At 40.7% G+C, this 21,964-nt stretch overlaps 1 protein-coding gene across 1 annotated transcript in view; it reads left to right on the top strand.

The window, feature by feature from the left end:
• Positions 1–21,964, top strand: part of ADAMTSL3 (ADAMTS like 3) — a 526,198-nt gene that overhangs the window by 385,131 nt on the left and 119,103 nt on the right. Inside the window, 1 exon segment of the mRNA XM_079912635.1 lies at positions 16,110–16,399. Coding sequence (XP_079768761.1) covers positions 16,110–16,399 — 290 coding nt within the window.

Genomic DNA, 21,964 nt, shown 5'->3' with positions numbered 1-21,964 from the left:
TCTGATGTTTCTTACAATGTTCAGAATATCCCAGTGTTTCCCCATCCCCCGAAGACTTACGCTAGTTCACCAGGCTAACAAGCTGTAGCAGGGTGTTAGCCTTCCCAGCTCCCAGCCTCATCTCTGACCTCTTCATTACTTTGCCTTGAATGGGATGCTCCAGCCACACTGGACTGTTGGTTGTTCCTTGCCGGCAACAAGCTGCCACTCACCTCCATCCCTTTAATCATGTTTTCCTCTCTATTGAGAATGCCCCTCAACTGCTGTGTTTTTTTTTTTTTAATATTTATTTATCTATTTGGCTGCACTGGGTCTTAGTTGCAGCACGTGGGATCTTTTCGTTGCGGCGTGCGGGATCTTTACTTGCAGCATGCGGAATCTAGTTCCCTGACCAGGGATCAAACCCAGGCCCCCGGCATTTGGGAGCATGGAGTCTTAGCCACTGGACCACCAGGGAAGTCCCTCACTTGTTTTGTTGTTGTTGTCACTGTTTACTCTTTATTTTATTTATTTATTTTAACATCTTTATTGGAGTATAATTGCTTTACAAGGGTGTGTTAGTTTCTACTTTATAACAAAGTGAATCAGCTATACATATACATATATCCCCATATCCTCTCCCTCTTGTGTCTCGCTCCCACCCTCCCTATCCCACCCCTCTGGGTAGTCCCAAAGCACCGAGCTGATCTCCCTGTGCTATGCGGCTGCTTCCCACTAGCTATCTATTTTACATTTGGTAGTGTATATATGTCCAGGGCACTCTCTCACTTTGTCCCAGCTTACCCCTCCCCCTCCCTGCGTCGTCAAGTCCATTCTCTACATCTGCGTCTTTATTCCTGTCCTGCCCTTAGGTTCTTCAGAACCTTTTTTTTTTGTTTTTTAGAATCCATATATATGTGTTAGAATACGGTATTTATTTTTCTCTTTCTGACTTACTTCACTCTGTATGACAGACTCTATGTCCATCCACTTCACTACAAATAACTCAATTTCGTTTCTTTTTATGGCTGAGTAATACTCCGTTGTATATATGTGCCACATCTTCTTTATCTATTCATCTGTCGCTGGACACTTGGGTTGCTTCCATGTCCTGGCTATTGTAAATAGATCTGCAATGAACATTGTGGTACATGACTTTTTTTGAATTATGGCTTTCTCAGGGTATATGCCCAGTAGTAGGATTGCTGGGTCATATTGTAGTTCTATTTTTAGATTTTTAAGGAACCTCCATACTGTTCTCCATAGTGGCTGTATCAATTTACATTCTCACCAACAGTGCAAGAGTGTTCTGTTTTCTCCACACCCTCTCCAACATTTATTGTTTACACATTTTTTGATGATGGCCACTCTGACGGGTGTGAGGTGATACCTCATTGTAGTTTTGATTTGCATTTCTCTAATGATTAGTGATGTTGAGCATCTTTTCATGTGTTTGTTGGCAATCTGGTATCTGCTTTGCAGAAATATCTATTTAGGTCTTCTGCCCATTTCTGGATTGCATTGTTTGTTTTTTGGATATTCAGCTGAATGAGCTGCTTGTATATTTTGGAGATCAATCCTTTCTCAGTTCCTTCATTTGCAAATATTTTCTCCCTTTCTGAGGGTTGTCTTTCATCTTGTTTATGGTTTCCTTTGCAGTGCAAAAGCTTTGAAGTTTCATTAGGTCCCATTTGTTTACTTTTGTTTTTATTTCCATTTCTCTAGGAGGTGGGTCAAAAAGAATCTTGCTGTGATTTATGTCATAGGGTGTTCTGCCTATGTTTTCCTCTAAGAGTTTGATAGTGTCTGCCCTTAAATTTAGGTCTTTAATCCATTTTGAGTTTATTTTTGTGTATGGTGTTAGGGAGTGTTCAAATTTCATTCTTTTACATGTAGGTATCCAGTTTTCCCAGCACTGTTTATTGAAGAGGCTGTCTTTTCTCCATTGTATATTTTTCCCTCCTTTATCAAAAATAAGGTGTCCATATGTGCATGGGTTTATCTCTGGGCTTTCTATCCTGTTCCATTGATCTATATTTCTGTTTTTGTGCCAGTACCATGCTGTCTTTATTACTGTAGCTTTGTAGTATAGTCTGAAGTCAGGGAGCCTGATTCCTCCAGCTCTGTTTTTCTTTCTCAAGATTGCTTTGGCTATTCGGAGTCTTTTGTGTTTCCACACAAATTGTGAAATTTTTTGTTCTAGTTCTGTGAAAAATGCCATGGGTAATTTGATAGGGATTGCACTGAATCTGTAGATTCTTTTGGGTAGTATAGTCATTTTCACAATGGTGATTCTTCCAATCCAAGAACATGGTATATCTCTCCATCTGTTTGTATCATCTTTAATTTCTTTCATCAGTGTCTTATAGTTTTCTGAGTACGGGTCTTTTGTCTCCTTAGGTAGGTTTATGTCTAGGTATTTTATTCTTTTTGTTGCAGTGGTAAATGGGAGTGTTTCCTTAATTTCTCTTTCATATTTTTCATCATTAGTGTATAGGAATGCAAGAGATTTCAGTGCATTAATTCTGTATCCTGCTACTTTACCAAATTCATTGATTGGCTCTAGTAGTTTTCTGGTAGCATCTTTAGGATTCTCTATGTATAGTATCATGTCATCTGCAAAGAGTGACAGTTTTACTTCTTTTTTTCTGGTTTGGATTCCTTTTATTTCTTATTATTCTCTGATTTCTGTGGCTAAAACTTCTGAAACTATGTTGAATAATAGTGGTGAGAGTGGACAACCTTGTCTTGTTCCTGATCTTAGAGGAAATTATGTCAGTTTTTCACCATTGAGAACGATGTTTGCTGTGGGTTTGTCATATATGGCCTTTATTCTGTTGAGGTAAATTCCCTCTATGCCTACTTTCTGGAGGGTTTTTATCATAAATGGGTGTTGAATTTTGTCGAAAGCTTTTTCTGCATCTATTGAGATGATCATATGGTTTTTCTGCTTCAGTGTGTTAATATGGTGTATCACATTGATTGAGTTTCAGGTATTGAAGAATCCATATATTCCTGGGATAAACCCCACGTGATCATGTTGTATCATCCTTTTAATGTGTTGTTGGATTCTATTTGCTAGTATTTTGTTGAGGATTTTTGCATCTGTATTCATCAATGATATTGGCCTGTAGTTTTCTTTCTTTGTGACATCTTTGTCTGGTTTTGGTATCAGGGTGATGGTAGCCTCGTAGAATGAGTTTGGGAGTGTTCCTCCCTCTGCTGTATTTCGGAAGAGTAGAAGGATAGGTGTTAGCTCTTCTCTAAATGTTTGATAGAATTCGCCTGTGAAGCCATCTGGTCCTGGGCTTTTGTTTGTTGGAAAATTTTTATCACAGTCTCACTTTCAGTGCTTGCAACTGGTCTGTTTATATTTTCCATTTCTTCCTGGTTCAGTCACAGAAGGTTATGCTTTTCTAAGAGTTTGTCCATTTATTCCAGGTTGTCCATTTTACTGGCATATAGTTGCTTGTAGTGATCTCTCTCGTTCCTTTGTATGTCTCAGTGTCAGTTGTAACTTCTCCTTTTTCATTTCTAATTCTGTTGATTTGAGCCTTCTCCCTTTTTTTCTTGATGAGTCTGGCTAATGATTTATCAATTTTATCTTCTCAAAGAACCAGCTTTTAGTTTTATTAATCTTTGCTATTGTTTCCTTCATTTCTTTTTCATTTATTTCTGAACTGATTTTTATGATTTCTTTCTTTCTGCTAACTTTGAGGGGGTTTTGTTCTTCTTTCTCTAATTGCTTTAGGTGTAAGGTTAGGTTGTTTATTTGAGATTTTTCTTGTTTTTGAGGTAGTATTGTATTCCTATAAACTTCCCTCTTAGAACTGCTTTTGCTGCATCCCATAGGTTTTGGGTCATCGTGTTTTCATTGTCATTTGTTTCTAGGTATTTTTTGATTTCCTCTTTGATTTCTTCAGTGATCTCTTGGTTATTTAGTAGTGTACTGTTTAGCCTCCATGTGTTTGTATTTTTTACAGATTTTTTACTGTAATTCATATCTAATCTCATAGCATTGTGGTCGGAATAGATACCTGATATGATTCAATTTTCTTAAATTTATCAAGGCTTGATTTGTAACCCAAGATATGATATCTCCTGGAGAAATTTCCATGAGCACTTGAGAAGAAAGTGTATTCTGTTGTTTTTGGATGGAATGTCCTATACATATCAATTAAGTCCATCTTGTATAATGTGTCATCTAAAGCTTGTGTTTCCTTATTTATTTTCGTTTTGGATGATGTGTCCATTGGTGAAAGCGGGGTGTTAGAGTCCCCTACTATTATTGTGTTACTGTCGATTTCCTGTTTTGTGGCTGTTAGCATTTGCCTTATGTATTGAGGTGCTCCTATGTTGGGTGCATAAATATTTACAATTGTTATATCTTCTTGGATTGATCCCATGATCATTATGTAGTGTCTTTCTTTGTCTCTTGTAATAGTCTTTATTTTAAAGTCTATTTTGTCTGATATGAGAATTGCTACTCCAGCTTTCTTTTGATTTCCTTTTGCATGGAATATCTTTTTTCATCCCCTCACTTTCAGTCTGTATATGTCCCTAGGTCTGAAGTGGGTCTCTTGTAGACAGCATATATACGGGTCTTGTTTTTGTATCCATTCAGCCAGTCTGTGTCTTTTGGTGGCAGCATTTAATCCATTTACATTTAAGGTAATTATCGATATGTATGTTCTCATTACCTTTTTCTTAATTTTGGGGGTTTGTTATTTTAGGTCTTTTCCTTCTCTTGTGTCTCCTGCCTAGAGAAGTTCCTTTAGCATTTGTTGTAAAGCTGGTTCAGTGGTGCTGAATTCTCTTAGCTTTTGCTTGTCTGTAAAGCTTTTGATTTCTCTGTCAAATCTGAATGAGATCCTTGCTGGGTAGAGTAATCTTGGTTGTAGGTTTTTCTCTTTCATCACTTTAAATATGTCCTGCCACTCCCTTCTGGCTTGCAGAGCTTCTGCTGAAAGATCTGCTGTTAACCTTATGGGGATTTCATTGTATGTTATTTGCTGTTTTTCCCTTGCTGCTTTTAATATTTTTTCTTTGTAGTTAATTTTTGATAGTTTGATTAATATGTGTCTCGGTGTGTTTCTCCTTGGATTTATCCTGTATGGGACTCTCTGTGCTTCCTGGACTTGATTACCTATTTCCTTTCCCATATTAGGGAAGTTTTCAACTATAATCTCTTCAAATATTTTCTCAGTCCCTTTCTTTTTCTCTTCTTCTTCTGGGACCCCCATAATTCGAATGTTGGTGCATTTAATGTTGTCCCAGAGGTCTCTGAGACTGTCCTCAATTCTTTTCATTTTTTTTTCTTTATTCTGCTCTGCAGTAGTTATTTCCACTATTTTATCTTCCAGGTCACTTATCCGTTCTTCTACCTCAGTTGTTCTGCTCTTGATTCCTTCTAGAGAATTTTTAATTTCATTTATTGTGTTGTTTGTCATTGTTTGTTTGCTCTTTAGTTCTTCTAGGTCCTTGTTAAATGCTTCTTGTATTTTCTCCATTCTATTTCCAAGATTTTGGATCATCTTTACTATCATTACTCTGAATTTTTTTTCAGGTAGACTGCCTATTTCCTCTTCATTTGTTTGGTCTCATGGGTTTTTACCTTGCTCCTTCATCTGCTGTGTGTTTCTCTGTCTTCTCGTTTTACTTAACTTACTGTGTTTGGGGTCTCCTTTTTGCAGGCTGCAAGTTCGTAGTTCCCGTTGTTTTTGGTGTCTGTCCCCAGTGGCTAAGGTTGGTTCAGTGGGTTGTGTTGGCTTCCTGGTGGACGGGACTAGTGCCTGTGCTCTGATGGATGAGGCTGGATCTCGTCTTTCTGGTGGGCAGGACTGCATCCGGTGGTGTGTTTTGAGGTGTCTGTGACCTTATTTTGCTTTTAGGCAGCCTCTCTGCTAATGGGTGGGGTTGTGTTCCTGTCTTCCTAGTTGTTTGGCATGGGGTGTCCAGCACTGTAGCTTGCTGGTTGTTGAGTGAGCTGGGTCTTAGCGTTGAGATGGAGCTCTCTGGGAGAGCTTTTGCTGTTTGATATTATGTGGAGCTGGGAGGTCTCTGGTGGACCAATGTCCTGAACTTGCCTTTCCCACCTCAGAGGCACAGGCCTGAAACCCAGCCAGAGCACCAAGACCCTGTCAGCCACATGGCTCAGAAGAAAAAGGATAAAAGAAGGAAAGAAAGAGAGAGAGAGAGAGAGAAGGAGGGAGGAGGGCGGAAAGAAGGAAAAGAAAATAAAAAGAAATAAAGCTACTAAAATAAAAAATTTAAAAGTAATAAAAAAAAGAAGAGAGCAACCAAACCAAAAAACAAATCCCCCAATGATAACAAGCTCTAAAAGCTATACTAAAAAAAAAAAAAAAAAGGACAGACTGAACCCTGGGACAAATGGTAAAAGCAAAGCTATACAAACAAAATCACACAAAGAAGCACACACATACACACTCACAAAAAGAGAAAAAGGAAAAATATATGTATATCTATATATTAAAAATAAAGGTAGAGAGCAACCAAATCAATAAACAAATATACTAATGATAGTAAACTCTAAATACTAAAGTAAGATAAATTTAAAACCAGAAACGAGTCAGTTGCATACAGCAAACCCCATGTCTACAGTTGCTCCCAAAGTCCACCGCCTCAATTTTGGGATGATTGCTGTCTATTCAGGTATTCCAGAGCTGGAGGGTACATCAAGTTGATTGTGGAGCTTTAATCCGCTGCTCCTGAGGCTGCTGGGAGAGATTTCCGTTTCTCTTCTTTGTTCCCACAGCTCCTGGGGCTCAGCTTTGGATTTGGCCCCGCCTCTGCGTGTAGGTCGCCAGAGGGCGTCTGTTCCTGCCCAGACAGGGCGGGGTTAAAGGAGCAGCTGATTAGGGGGCTCTGGCTCACTCAGGCCGGGGGGAGAGGGGTATGGAATGCAGGGTGAGCCTGCGGCGGCAGAGGCTGGAGTGATGTTGCACCAGCCTGAGGCACACCCTGTGTTCTCCCGGGGAAGTTGTCCCTGGATCATGGGACCCTGGCAGTGGCGGGCTGCCCAGGCTCCCAGGAGGGGAGGTGTGGGTAGTGCCCTGTGTTTGCACACAGGCTTCTTGGTGGCTGCAGCAGCTGCCTTAGCGTCTCATGCACGTCTCTGGGGTCCGCGCTGATAGCCGCGGCTCGCGCCCATCTCTGGAGCTTGTTTAGGCAGTGCTCTGAATCTCCTCTCCTGGTGCACCCTGAAACAATGGTCTCTTGCCTCTTCAGCAGCTCCAGACTTTTTCCCAGACTCCCTCCCAGCTAGCTGTGGTGCACTAGCCCCTTCAGTCTGTGTTCACACCGCCAACCCCAGTCTTCTCCCTGGGATCTGACCTCCAAAGCTGGAGCCTCAGCTCCCAGCCCCCACCTGCCCTGGCGGGTGAGCAGACAAGCCTCTCGGGCTGGTGAGTGCTGGTCGGCACTGATCCTCTGTGCGGGAATCTCTCCCCGCTTTGCCCTCCGCACCCTTGTTGCTGCGCTCTCTTCTGTGGCTCCGAAGCTCCCCGCTCCGCCACCCGCAGTGTCCGCCCGCGAAGGGGCTTCCTAGTGTGTGGAAACTTTTCCTCCTTCACAGCTCCCTCCCCAAGATGCAGGTCCCGTCCCTATTCTTTTGTCTCTGTTTTTTCTTTTTTCTTTTGCCCTACCCAGGTACGTGGGGAGTTTCTTGCCTTTTGGGAGGTCTGAGGTCTTCTGCCAGCGTTCAGTAGGTGTTCTGTAGGAGTTGTTCCACGTGTAGATGTATTTCTGGTGTATCTGTGGGGAGGAGGGTGATCTCCATGTCTTACTCCTCCACCCTGCTGAAGGTCTCCCCCCACTTGGTTTTTAAGAAGGTTTTTTTTTCCCTTGCTATAGAAAATTTCAAGGCTGTATAAATGAGGTGAGAAGAGTGTAACGAACCCCCATGTGTCCATCACCCACCTGCAACAGTTATCAACTTGGGGCCACTCTTGCTTCATCTACACCACTACCTCCAGCCCACTGGGCCATTTTGGAAGCACACCCAGACAGCATACCATTTCATTCATAAATATTTCAGTATGTAGCTCTAAACTAGAAAGATCTTTTTTGATAACCACAATACCACTTTTTAAAGTGTGGTTCTCAAATTGCTTCCTGTAGAAGCATCTGTGGTGCTATTTAAAATGCAGATTTCTGGACCTCACCAAGTCAGACATTCTGGGAGTGAGTCCCAGTCACCAGCACTTTCTTTTTCTTTTGGCTCTGCCAGGTATTGTTTAAATGGTGGTAAAATGTACATAACCTAAAATGGACCATTTTAAGTGTACAGTTTATTGATATTAAGTCCATTGACATTGTTGTGCAACCGTCACCACCATCCGTCTCCAGAATTTCTCATCATCACCAACCCAAACTCTGTACCCACTAAACACTGACTCCCCACCCTCCTATTCCTACCCTCAGCCCCTGGTAATCTCTGTTCTACTTCCATCTCTGTGGATTTGTCAGCAGCGTTTTTAGCAAACACGCTGGGTAACTGGGGGTGGGGTGCATCCACATTTGGGAACCATTGGGTCAGATAGTCCTGAGGGTCCCTTTTAAGTTCTGAAAATACGGTTTGTTTTACTTAACTGGAAAAGGCCCATATCGTGTAAGCTTAGCAGGTTCCAGCCCCGTATCCATCCCCAAGTCTGCATGAACTGTCAGCCCCACCCGACTCTGCTGGTGGTGCTTCCAGTCCGTATTCACTGTGCAAAGCTGGTTCACCCTTTCCTCCTGTAGGACACCACTTCTTTCTTCCCATCATGGAAAACCGAGGCCCCAGCACCTGTTCCCGGGTCTGAGCGGCTGCCTCCCTCCACCTTCCTCCCTGTTTCCCTCTGTGGTCTCTCTGCAATTTTCCTTTATAATTCACACTGTCTGGCAGCTTCTGGCCTGTTCCTGGCTGTCTAGTGTGAAGTTTATGGTTTCCTCCTACCACTTCTGACTCTAGTCATTCCCTTGATTTCCAAACAAAACCACAACATATCCCAGCTTCCAGTTCATCCTTTTATTACCCCTGTCTCTTGTGGTTTGGGGGTGCTTGCTTGTTGACAGTGAGCTGTATTTCAGATCCCTTGAGGAAAGCCTCCCAAACCCTCCTGGAGGAGCTAAATATTTCTGCCTCTGTGGTTAACTATGGCCCGAGCTCTGAATTTACATAGAAAGTGGATGTTCAAAAGGCTTTTCTTTTTAATTAGAAAAATAAAAATTATAGCTTATAAAGCTAAGCCAGGGAACTGCAGTTTTGACCTTCTTAACTTTCAGCTGTGGAATGTGTTGACAGTTGATACGGTTCATTGTTGTTTTAAAAGTTCTTCCCTGGAGCCTTCCTAGTTTTTCTGCGGGATTCACAACACTTCCTTAGCCGTGCTGCCCTCCCTCCCATTTTTCATATATGAGAACCAAGGATTTAGAACACTTTGTGTATTTTCTTCACGGCTATTTTAGCTTCTGCATTTGTGCTATTTGTATTTGCTAAAATCAAATTAGGTTATGTTTCAGGCAGCTGTTTTTCTCACAACAACAGCAGTAAACAACGAATATTGAGGACTTCTTTTGTGCCAGACTGTGTTCTAAGTGTTCCATGTGGATTAACTGATTTAATTCTCACAATGACCCCATAAGGAGGCATTATTATTCGCTTCATTTTAGGGATGAGGGAACAAAGGCATAGATTAAGGAATTATCCAACATTTCGGAGCTATCAAGTGGTGGATGGTGATTCTCTGGCATGTGATACTAGGAAGAGCTCCAACTTTATGTTAGGAGACCTGAATTCAAGTCTCTCCCATCCTTAGGTTGGTCTAATAGGGCAGATAGAGAAGTTAGTGATTATATTACGGTATTGTAAGGCTTAGGGGGTCAGGGATGGCTTCCTGGGAGAGGTGGTACATGAAATGATGCCCTAAGACGTACACAGATGTCAGAACAGCATGTCAGGTATCGAGGTTGCATGTTGGCCAACTGGCCTGTGGGGGCCGCACCTGGACATTGAGGTACTGGGGGCTGGAGGAGAAGTAGGTGGTAATGGCAGCTAGGAAAGTAAGCAAGTCTTGGAGGTCTTCCATGGTTCATAAAGGAATTTGGACTTCATCTGGAGGCCGTGAGAGCCATTTAAGGATTTTTAACAAGTGATGTAATCACGATTACATTTTTAGAGAGTTCTTTCTGGATGTCTGCAGTTTGTTTCTAATTGTTTACTATGATAAATAAAACTGTAGCAAATCTCAAATTGCCCATCTCTTCATCTCTAATGGTCTCCTTGGGACACATTTGCTGGGGTGGAATTTCTGGGCCAGAAGATAGGCACGTTGAAGGCATTTAATTTCTACTGTCAAATTTCCTTTTTAAAATTTAAACCAAAGATACTATAGTGTTCAGGCAGTGCTGAATCTTGTTTTTTTTTTGTTTTTCCCCCATAGTAATTTTAAAAATGAAATTCTCATTAAATTGGAGGGGATCTTTGTGCATTTTTTTCTGGGAGATTATACAGATGGCATACTCTCTAAGACCCTCTATATTTAAGGATGCCTTTCTTACACCCTCAAATGAACAGGAATATGAACTCTTGTTTAATAAGCTATCTTCTTTTTTTTTCCTTAAAACTGTTTACATATGGCTCTGGATATTGAAAAGGAAACATTTGCGCCTAAACTGTCCTTCCTCCTTGTGTTGTGAACCATTTTTTTTTTCTGCTTAGATATAAGATTTTCCCCATATACTTAAAATTAGAGGATTTTTCTAGAATAAGTGCAGGTTCTATTTTCTTTTCAATAATTTTGGTAAACAGTGAGGGCTTTTAAGACAGATTCAAATCTTTCTTGGGTGCATGAAAGTTTTCTTCTGTTGTATTTGTGCCTCTTTTCTGTTATTTTTCTTATTTATTCAAAAGGTTCACCAACTGTCTGTATTGCATCTCTTCTCTATTTTTAACATGTGATATTTTCCCCCACCTCTTTGTCTTTTTTCCTCCATGTTTTGGAAGCACACCTCCCCTTCAAACAAAAGCACTTGCCCTCCTCCTCATTGAATGTATTTCCTACTATTCATTTGGATTTTCTTCTGTCATAGAGCAAACTTTGCATTATTTTTGTGTTTTTCAGTCTTTTCTCAACCAAGCCAGAGGTTTTTTTTCCAGCCATGTTTTGACTCCTTAACCCCATCATTTATCTTTTGTTTTGTAGAATGCTTCCTTGCATTTTATTGTCATTAAATTTTAAGGAGATGCTATACATTTCCTTCTGTTTCTGATAATATTTTCCCCAAAATATGCTTTTCTTTCATTAATACAGTTTACATTCTTCTTTTAGAGCGAAGAATTATTTTATCAAGTGGGTATTGGTGTTTGTTTATTCATTTTTGAAATAAGAAAAGTAAATGCCCCCAAATAGTATTGTTGAATTTTCCTGGCATCCTTTTATTGTCATCTTGGATGATCTTAAAATGCATCTCTCACCTATGGTCTCTCACTGCTGAGGCAGGGTAAGATAACGCCAGTAGCTACTTTGTAATCTTTGACAAATTACCCTCAGTTTCCTCATCTGTAAAATGGGAATAATAACAATACTTCCTGATGGGGTTGTTGTTATGAGTAAATGATAAAATATATGTGAAGTACATAGAACAGTATCTCACATGAATAATAATGCAATTAATGTTAGTTGTCATTTTTTATTGTGTTGTAATTATTGAACTTTTCACTCTGACATCTCATTTAATCCTTACCTAAGCCCATTAGGTTGGTACCATTACTGTTCCTATTTTACAGAAAATTATGGCCTTTGTATTTGAGTAACAATTTGACTGGACATAATATTCTTGGGACCCAGATTCTCTCTCTTAAAACTTTTGCTCCATCCTTTTCTGGTTTTGAATGTTGTGAGTCTGAAGTCCACCTGACTTTTTATTCTTATAAGGGACTTTTTTTGTAATGCTTATACAATTCTTTCTTCATCCTCAAAGTTTCACTTTTTTTTTTTTTTTTTTTTTGTGGTATGTGGGCCTCTCACTGCTGTGGCCTCTCCCGTTGCGGAGCACAGGCTCCGGACGCGCAGGCTCAGCGGCCATGGCTCACGGGCCCAGCCGCTCCGCGGCATGTGGGATCTTCCCGGACGGGGGCACGAACCCGTGTCCCCTGCATCGGCAGGCGGACTCTCAACCACTGCGCCACCAGGGAAGCCCCCAAAGTTTTACTTTTTTAAGCCAGGTATATTCATCTACACAAACAGTGCTTTAAGACAACACAAATTTATTATCTCACCGTTCTGTAGGTCAGAAACCCAATATATTCAACTGGTTTCTCTGGATCCCACTAGGCTAAAATCAAGATGTCTGTCAGCCTGAACGCTTCTCTGAAGGCCCTAGGGTGGAATCCACTCCCAGGCTCCTTCAGGGAGTTGGCAGAATTCGGGCGCATGCAGTTGCGGAGCTGAAATCTCCATTTCCTTGCTGGCTGTTGGCCAGGAGTTGTTCTCAACTTCTGGAGGCCTCCTACATTCCTCAGCTCCTGGCCTCTTCCATCTTGGAACCAGGAACAGCGGGCTGAGTACCTCTCATGCTTTGAATCTCTCTTGCCTCTTGTTCTGCTGCATCTCTCTAACTCCAGCCAGAGAATTTTTTCTGTTTTTAAGGACTCATATGATTAGATTAGGCCCACTAGGATAATCTCCCTATCTTGAGGTCATAACCTTAATCACATCTGCAAAATCCCTTTTGCAATGTAAGGTAACATATTCATAAATTCTAGGAATTAGGGTGTGGACATCTTTGGGGGGGGGCATTATTCTGCTGAAAGCTCTAGGTTTTTATGTGAATCATTTTTTCATCACTTTTTCCTGGAAGACAGCGTACCTTTCCAAGCTGTATTTTAGGCACATTTTTCGCATATTTTATTTGTGAACACTTTTTTTCTGTTTCATGTGTTGAAACCTCTACTTGAAGAATCCAGTTGTCTTCAATATTGGATTATTTAGGTTCTCTCTCATTTTACCTCTAAAAACTGCATTAAAAATCAATTTTAGAGAGGTATAATTTACATACAAACTTTGTCTATTCAAAGTGATGAGTTTTAACAGATGTACGCAACCATAAAACCCCAGCCCCATTCATGATACAAAACATTCCCATCACCCCAAAAGCTTCCTTTGCAGCCCATCCCTCCTTTCACCCCTCTAATTGCTTTAAAAGCTTCTCTTTCTCTCTCTCTCAACACTGCATTCACTTCCAAGTCTTGCTTCTATATCATTAATTTGATTTTCAGCTATATTTCTTCTGTTTTTCTTCTTAGTTCTGAATTATTTGTTAGTTTCTAATAACGTTATGTTTCATAGTTTGTTTCTTCAGCTCTATAGTTTTCCATTTTATTCTGTTGTTTTGTCATCTTGTGTCTAAGCTCTCATGTTAGCGAATTGCTCTTCTTTTAAGTTCTTCTGTTGTGCAAAGACATAGGGAACATGCTCTGTTTCTCTGGTTTTGTTGTGCCCAGACATTGCTCTTCAAATGCTTGTGTGCAACTGCACTCCATTCTTTTCTTTAAAAAAAATTACTGCGGGAGAGAAACAAAAACAAAACAAGATTCAGAACTGCATGAACACTATACTATCTTTCCTTTAAATAAAAAATAATACATAGAAGAAGATCATGCTAGAAGATGCATACATTTTGGAGTTGCTGTGGCTCCCCACATCACCTCCCCCAAATCATTCATGGCTAATTTGGACAGCTCTGACATTTGTTTTTTAAGAGGACCCTTAAAAGGATCTTTGAAAACCAACTTGAGGAAATTCCCAGGTGGTACAGTGGTTAGGACTCTGTGCTTTCACTTTTGAGGGCCCGGGTTCTATCCCTGGTCTGGGAACTAAGATCCCACAATCCCCCCCAATTTTTTTTAATTAAAAAATTGAACAGAAAAACAACTTGAAAGATCCAGGACACCTAGAAAAATATCAAGTGTAACCATCATTTGCCCTGTTGGGAATTGAGGTGAGCCTTCCTCTCAGGATTCTGAATCTACAAGACACAGGAGTCCAGTCTGAATGAAAAAAATCTACCTCCCATTACAACATAATCCCAAATTTTAAGTTTTTATTACAAAGCAAAAAGAGAAAAATATTAATGACCATAGAAGTACCGTATTCATATGGTTAGAAAGTTCAAACATTTTAAAGCTGCAAAACAAAAAGTAAAAGCCTCCCTTTACACACTCCAGTTCCCAACTCTTGCAACTGCTTCCTGAAAAGAGAAATTATATGTAAATCAGCATATATAGACATACGGCTATAAATATATACTATATATAGTATATACACTATATGTGTGTATATATATGCCCTTTTGTGTATTTAGACAAAAGATCATAGTCTTCAAGAGAAGACTATTCCTTGTCAATCATATAGACTCACCTCCTTCTTTTAAATGACCTCATCTTATTACATTCTATGGATGCATCATCTTAAATTTAATCAGTCTCCTCCTTTCCAGTTCTACCGTGGGAAAGCAACAAGCAGAGAGTAAACATGCAAATATTACTCCAATACCACTCCATCCTGAGAAGTTAAGCAAAACCTTTCATGGAAAATGAGGATTAGAGAATAGAGTTTCCCACTAACAATTTTCAACCCAGGAAACAAAAATGCGGAAAGGGAGGAGTTATTGATATTTCTTTATTGCTCGTCTAAAGCAATGGTGTTTCAATTCTGCTGATTGGTATGGACTGTTGTGTACAACTGTAATGAAGCCTTATCTAGGGAAAGAAGCTTCAATGACTCTGAGAGACCCTTGTAACCATATCATTCTGAGATTTTAAACATTAAGCCTTGGAACTGCGTTTTAAGCAAACATCTCAGCAGCATTTTCTGAAGTTAGTTAGTACAACATTATCCCATGAATAGAAGCGTATATTCACTTAAGTTTAGGAAATGATGCCCATCATATTCCCTTCTTAAATGTGTATGGTATGCATTCATATCATAGTTTTTGGAAAAGTTTTGCAGTAAATAAACCTATTCAACCTTATCGAAAGCAAAGTTTCCCAGACTTATTCTATTACCGCACTCTTTCCAGCCTATTACTTGTTAATATCTTACGATGCAAATGTTCCTTCAGAGTATCTTTAAAATATATGTCCCTATTGAATCTATGTTTTAAATTCAGTGCAGGAATCAGTAAACATTTTATGTAAAGAGCCAGATAATAACTATTTTAGGTTTTGCAGACCAAACAGTCCATATTGCAAATACTCAGCTCTGCCGTGTAACACAAAAGCAGCCGTAAACAATGGGTGAACAAGTGATCGTGGCTGTATTCAGTAAATCTTTAATTATGGACACACATTGAATTTTATGTCATTTTCACATGACACAAAATATTATCCTTCTTTTTTTTCCCCCCAGCCATTGAAAATTATAAAAATCATTCTTAACAGGTAGGCTGGATTTGACCTTTGTAGGCCTTTGGTCTACAGACCAAAGGGTGACACCCTGTGATTAGTGGCTAATGATTCAGGATAAGAAATAAATGCTTTATTCAGTCAGATTGGGCAACACCTGGGATATTTTCAAGAAGATTCAGAAGTTTTGTGTATTTATATATTAAATAGAAAAGAATATTAAAGCTTCATCCACTCTTCAGAAGGCATTTGTTATCCTACAGTTTAGCTCCTAAATATCGAGACATTTTAATAAAACTCTGCCTGTTAAGAAAGGGTAAGCTCAATAAAGATTTCTTGAATAAATACTGGTGAACATCTCCATATTATAAAAGAAATCAGAGTAGAAATGATCTCTACACAATGGTTTATTTATTACCAGATCTTAAAGAAAACTGTTTAGTGATGATCTGCAAAGGTCAGAGCACAGAATTTGAATTATAAAATGGGTACAAAAGTTCAGTGTATCTCTGGTGCAGATTTCTTTCCATGGCTGACGGGGTTGGAACATTTGTCAGCGACACCTTTTTGAGCACCAACAAAAGGACAGCATTCCAAATATATTGAATTCCCTCTGGATGAAGTTACTTTTTTCCTTCATAGGATGCTTGTCGCTCCTTTTGTGGCCTCTCTTGAATGACTGCCCGTGTCCTCCCCCCACCCGGGGCTCCCCCGTTTCACGCAGGTTCATTCCAGAGCCCTGGTCCACCTGCAGCACCACGTGTGGGCCGGGCGTTCAGGTGCGAGAGGTGAAGTGCCGCGTGCTCCTGACGTTCACGCAGACGGAGACCGAACTACCCGAGGAAGAGTGTGAAGGCCCCCGGCTGCCCACCGAGCGGCCCTGCCACCTGGAACCCTGTGATGAGAGCCCCACCTCCCGTGAGCTGGCCGCCTCCCAGCAGGAGCAGGACAGCGAGATGACTTACGACTGGGAGTACGCTGGGTTCACCCCTTGCACCGCCACGTGTTTGGGAGGTATGTGCTTTTTTTGTTTAAGGGACGGTTAGGTCTTGCATTGCGGATGGTTTGAGAAATCACTAAATCGGGTAAGCCAGATATGCAAATTAGCAGAAATCAAAAGGAGGTTAAGGTTGAATAATTGAAAACTATGCCTTTTCTTTCTTTCAGTTTTCATCGTGATTATTCTAGAAAGATAAAGGACTAGTGGCACTGTAGCCTGTGCTCCTTGGCCTAAGCATCCGCCTGAGATGGAGCGAGAGGTCACTGATTAATAGAGAATAAATAGGAAAATGCAGAAATGATTAGTTAAGGCAATCTTGTGCATAAAACAGAATTACAGATCGAGGCAGCCTGGGATTGCCCTGTCTGATGCAACTCTTGGTCAGAAGCCATCCTTAGAAAATATTTAGGTCCATACCTGCACATTGGACCGGAAACCAGTGCAGAGCACACTGGTCACCATGATTTATGTGTGTACGTGTGGGGTAACATGCATAGCCAGGGGACCCTGTTAGGATTAGGAAGTGGTAATATAGTCAGGGGACCCCACTGGGGTGGAAGTTGGCCCCAAGGTGCTTTAAGCATTCCAGGATCCAAAAGGAAGTGGATGAGCGGGCGTGGGAGTCCGGATAGTCATTCTCTCTCTGTTGGAAGGAAAAAGACAGAAATAATCAATGGGAAACCTAGATCCTCTACTAACATGAAGGAGACTCATCTCATCAGGAATCCAGGCCCCTGACATCCTATCACTGACTCTTGACTGTGCCTTCCTGCCAGCTGTCATGGCTAAAGTTGGGGGCTAGAAATGCTCTGACTTCAGTCCCAGCCAACGGTGGACAAGATAAGGAAGCTATTGCCTTAGGAGGCAATTGGATCAAGAGCAGGCTCCACTCCTCCTGGCGGCCCCGCACCCGTTAGGAGCTCCCGATCGGGTCTTAGAGCTCATGGACCAGTCATTGTGCCCAAGCCTCTCCTCTTTTGCCCCTCAGGCTCTTGAGGACATTCTCAATCCTTGCCATCCAATCACTGTGACTTCATGGTATCTGCCTTTCTCCTTTCTTGTCTAATCAACCTGTAAACCCACCTATGCTAGACACCAGCCTGTCAATAGCCCCAGATGAGGTGGTGTGTGCTTTACCCGCAGGTTTCAGCTCAGCTACTGCCTTTCGCCTGGAGGTACACATGTGCAAGTTAGGAGAAGAACCCTTATCTGCCTCCAGATTCTCTCTATCTCTTACTTGCTTCTCCCTGGTTCCTAGAAGCCCATGCCAACTAGCCAGGAACTTAGCCTGGTTCACCCTAAATGTCTGCTGTGTCTCTTCCCTTCCGGGCATGTAAGTCTCAGTTATCTGCACACTGCCACATGTCTGCTGTTGCCCCAAAACCTAACTACTGCTCCCTCTGGGTTCAGGGTCCGGGCCACGTCTTTTGTTATATCTTGGAAACCTTAAGACTGATATGCCCTTGGCAATCTGGGAGCTAGTACTTTCTTGATGAATCTGGGGAAACCCTCTAGAGATAGTCACTGGGATGCAAAAATGTTCTCCTATTCAATTGCAATTATAGATGTCTGGAACTTTCTACTACATGACTACAGAACGCAGCTATCTCTACCACTTCTGAGCCACTACATTGCTGTATTTTCACCAGAGACTTGGAGATTTGCCTTTCAATATGAGAGCAGAAATAAGCCCTGCTATTGCTTACATCCCCCAAAACTACTGTGTTAATCTCAGGCTTTTTAAATACTGCCATTGATAGAATTACTGTTGCATCTAGTACTCTGTCATCCTTGACTTCAGTTCTTTTCCTGACCGGGAAGGCCCTCTCCAGATGGGAAAATATGGCTTGTTGGAACTCAGCAGGCTACTAGGAGTTGCCCAAGGAAAATTGACCAGGTAAATTCTGATTCAGCTGGGAGAGTCTATTAGACCTCATTTTTGGAGCCTGGTGCCAAAATGTTAGGATCTGCGGTGTTCCCAGTGTCCACTAAGACAGCCCTAGTTTCCACCTCCAGGATGCCTGGATCCCCCTGGAATGATTTTCTGTTTTTTGGGTAACAACTTTATTAAGCTATTAATTCACATACCATACGATTTATGTATTTAAAGTATACAATTTGGTGTCTTTAAGTATATTCACCAACTTGTGCAGCCATCATCACGATCAGTTTTAGAAAGAACACTTTCCCCCCAAAAGAACCCTGTATCCTTAAGAAATCACTCCCCATTTTCCCTCAAGCCCCCATTTCCCTGCTAGCAGCAGCCTCTGGCAACTACTAATCTACTTTCTATTTATTCTGGACATTTCATATAAATGGAATCACACAATAAGTGATCTTCTGTGACCCCTTTCTTTAACTGAGGGTGTTTTCAATGTTCATCCGTGTTGTAGCATAAGTCAGTACTTCATTTGTTTTTAGGACTGAATACTATTCCATTGTATGCCTATATCACGTGTCGCCATTCACCAGTTAGAATCTGGATTATTCGCATGTCTTTGGTATTATGAAAACTACTGCTCTGAACATTCATGTTCACACTTTTGTATGGACATATGTCTTCATTTCTCTTGGGTATATACTTAGGAGTAATAGCATGACCAGGATCTGTTTCAAACATAAAAGTTTTTGTGAAACTTGACCAATGCAGTTTATCCTTATGGGCACTGTGGACCTTTTGGCCTATTGTGAGGAGAAAACTGCCTTGCTCATGTTAGAAATGCATTTCAGTATTCAGATGGTTGATGGGAAGGTGTCCATTTATTTCTGACATCCTCTTGTGTATCTGGAATGCATTTTACATATTTTAATAGCCCTCAACTTGGTAATCTTTCAACTTTCAGTTAAACAGGATTTAGCCTTGTGAGGGTGCCTTGAGCTGTGTAATTAAGAATTAGATCATTAAGATGAACCTTGGATACCCACTAACCCAAATTTTACAGTTGGGGAAGCTGAGAGTCAGAGGGCATCACACAGTCCAAAACAGAAAACGAACAGCTTAATTGTTGTTCTTTAGAGAGGGTTGATTGAACTGTCAGCGCTTATAATAAGCTTCTTAACTTTGTAAAAGTAATGTTTTTAATTTCTTGGGTTCAAGCTTAAAATTTCCTTTTAAATACATAACTAAATTCTATTAAAACTGGAAAGCTTGGAGGATTATAAAATCCTCTATAAATGCAGGAAACCAGACACCTGCTCTGTGCTAGACTCCATGCTCTTCACTTGCTTCTGGGCTCAGGATCAGGGAATAAAATGAAGGCATAGTCCTTGTCCTGATGGAGTGCAGCTTTTGGTCATTTCGGCTTTACTGTCTCTACTTCATTACTTATAGGCGGTGATACTTGCCTCTCTGTGATCCATTTTAATGTGGTTTTAGAGGCTTGGCCTCTACAAGTCCACTTATGTGTGGTTTTGAATGTGGGTTTTTAACCCTCAACCTGGATAATAGGCAGGGTAAGTCTGCAGTGACTGAAAACCACAGGAAAGTAGAATTTCCACAGGCATATAGTTATTTCTTCAACATTCCTGTTTCTGTAGAAAAATAAGATATGCAAATTATAGATTTCCAAAAAGATAAACTTTCGGTCACATCTTTTTTTTGCGGGGGGGATACGCGGGCCTCTCACTGTTGCGGTCTCTCCCGCTGCGGAGCACAGCCTCCAGACGCGCAGGCTCAGTGGCCATGGCTCACGGGCCCAGCTGCTCCGCGGCATGTGGGATCTTTCCGGACCGGGGCATGAACCTGTGTCCCCTGCATCGGCAGGCGGACTCTCAACCACTGCGCCACCAGGGAAGCCCACAGTCACATCTTGATATTGTGTATTTGTATATTCTAACTTGCCTTCACATCATACAGGAAATAAAAGTAAATCCGTTTGTTGTCATTACCAATGATTAAGAACGTTTTACAAATCTGCTTTCATACTGGAGTGGCAACAGAGAATTCTTTTTCAGTTCCCAAAAGTATGAAGCATGCAGACGTATTCAGTTTCCATCTTCCAGAGTGTGTGTACGTATGTATGTATGCAGCATTGTGTTGTGTGTGTATGTGTATGTGTGTGTGTGTATGTGTGCGTGTGTACATACGTGTACATTCTAGAAGTTATGCTTACCTTTTTAATACCCTCTGGTAAGGTTTTGTAATTTACTACCTCATAAACATTCCTCACTAAAGTTTTCTTTGGTATCTTATATTATTTGTTGCATTTATGACCTTTCATTTTCACCCTTGTATTTTCTAAAAGCACAGGCTAGTAGCATACACATGGACTTTGAGGCCTGGCCCCATTTTTGAACCCTAGTTCTTCCACTCCCTTTAGGCTAGTTATTTAAGTTTATAGAGGTTTATTTTTGTAAAATGAGAAGAGCCGTATCTACCTTATTAGGATTAATGAAAGGATTAACTGTTATTCTTTTTTTTTTTAAACATCTTTATTGGACTATAACTGCTTTACAATGGTGTGTTAGTTTCTGCTTTATAACAAAGTAAATCAGCTGTACATATACATATATCCCCATATATTACTCAGCCATAAAAAGAAACGAAATTAACTGTGATTCTTAAACAAGGTTATGTTGGAGAGGTGTTTAATCACAGTGCCTGACACATGGTATGCGATAAATGTTGGTGGGATGATTGTTTTATGATATAATAATAATAGGTTATTCATCTTATATTAGAATACTGTTTTTTTCCCCTTTTTTAAAAAAATCTGACTAAACTGCTGAAGCCCTTAATGCATCTAACAGTTTCCGAGTGCATTCTTTTGAATTCTTCAAGTAAATAATCATCTGCAATTAATGATGATTTTTCTCTTTCCATTTCCAATAGTTATTTATCTTGTTTATGTTTTATATCTTACTGCATTGTCCAGAATTTCAAAAACGATAGTAAATAATGTGGATAATGCTAACTTTGCCTTGGTCTTGACATTAGCGGGAATCTCTCTATTGTTTCATTCAAAAACAACAGCTTATAAATGTTTAGTGCACGTTTCTTTGTGCCAAGCACTTGGCTAGGTGATATGGACTCAGTAGTTCCTACCTCTGGAACTCAAATCTAGTGAGGGAAATGTGTTACTCACATAATCACACACACATGTCTGTAAAGTTACAGCTGGTTATAGCAGCTACAGAAGAAGTATGTGGTGCTGTGAAAGCACATAATAGGAGGAATTTGACCTAATTAGGGAAGTCAGGGAAATCTTCCCTAAGAACAATTACACTCGAACTTAAATGTGAAAGGTGAGGAATTAATTAAGCGAAAGAGAGGTTGGAGATGGTGGTACAAAGAGAATTTCCAGCAGAAGAAAGATCGTGTGGAAGGGCCCTACGTGGCGGGAGGGCACATGGGACATTCCAGGAGCTGAAGAAGTCGGGCACAGCTGGGGTACTGAGAAAGACGGAGTTTAATGTGAGATGATGCTAGAGAGGAATGCAGGGGCCAGACAGTTAAGGCCTTACCGGCCGTGTTGATTTGGGTCTTTATCCCAAGATCGATGAGAAGCAATTCAAGTCATTAAAGTTGGAGTTAATGATCAAATGTTTATTTATTTCAAAAAGGTTAGTCTGGTTGTATT

This window comes from Stenella coeruleoalba (assembly GCF_951394435.1).
Source record: "Stenella coeruleoalba genome assembly, chromosome: 2".
Lineage (NCBI taxonomy): Eukaryota > Metazoa > Chordata > Mammalia > Artiodactyla > Delphinidae > Stenella > Stenella coeruleoalba.
The sequence above is the reverse complement of the archived record's forward strand: the minus strand, read 5'-3'. Positions and strand labels throughout refer to the sequence as shown.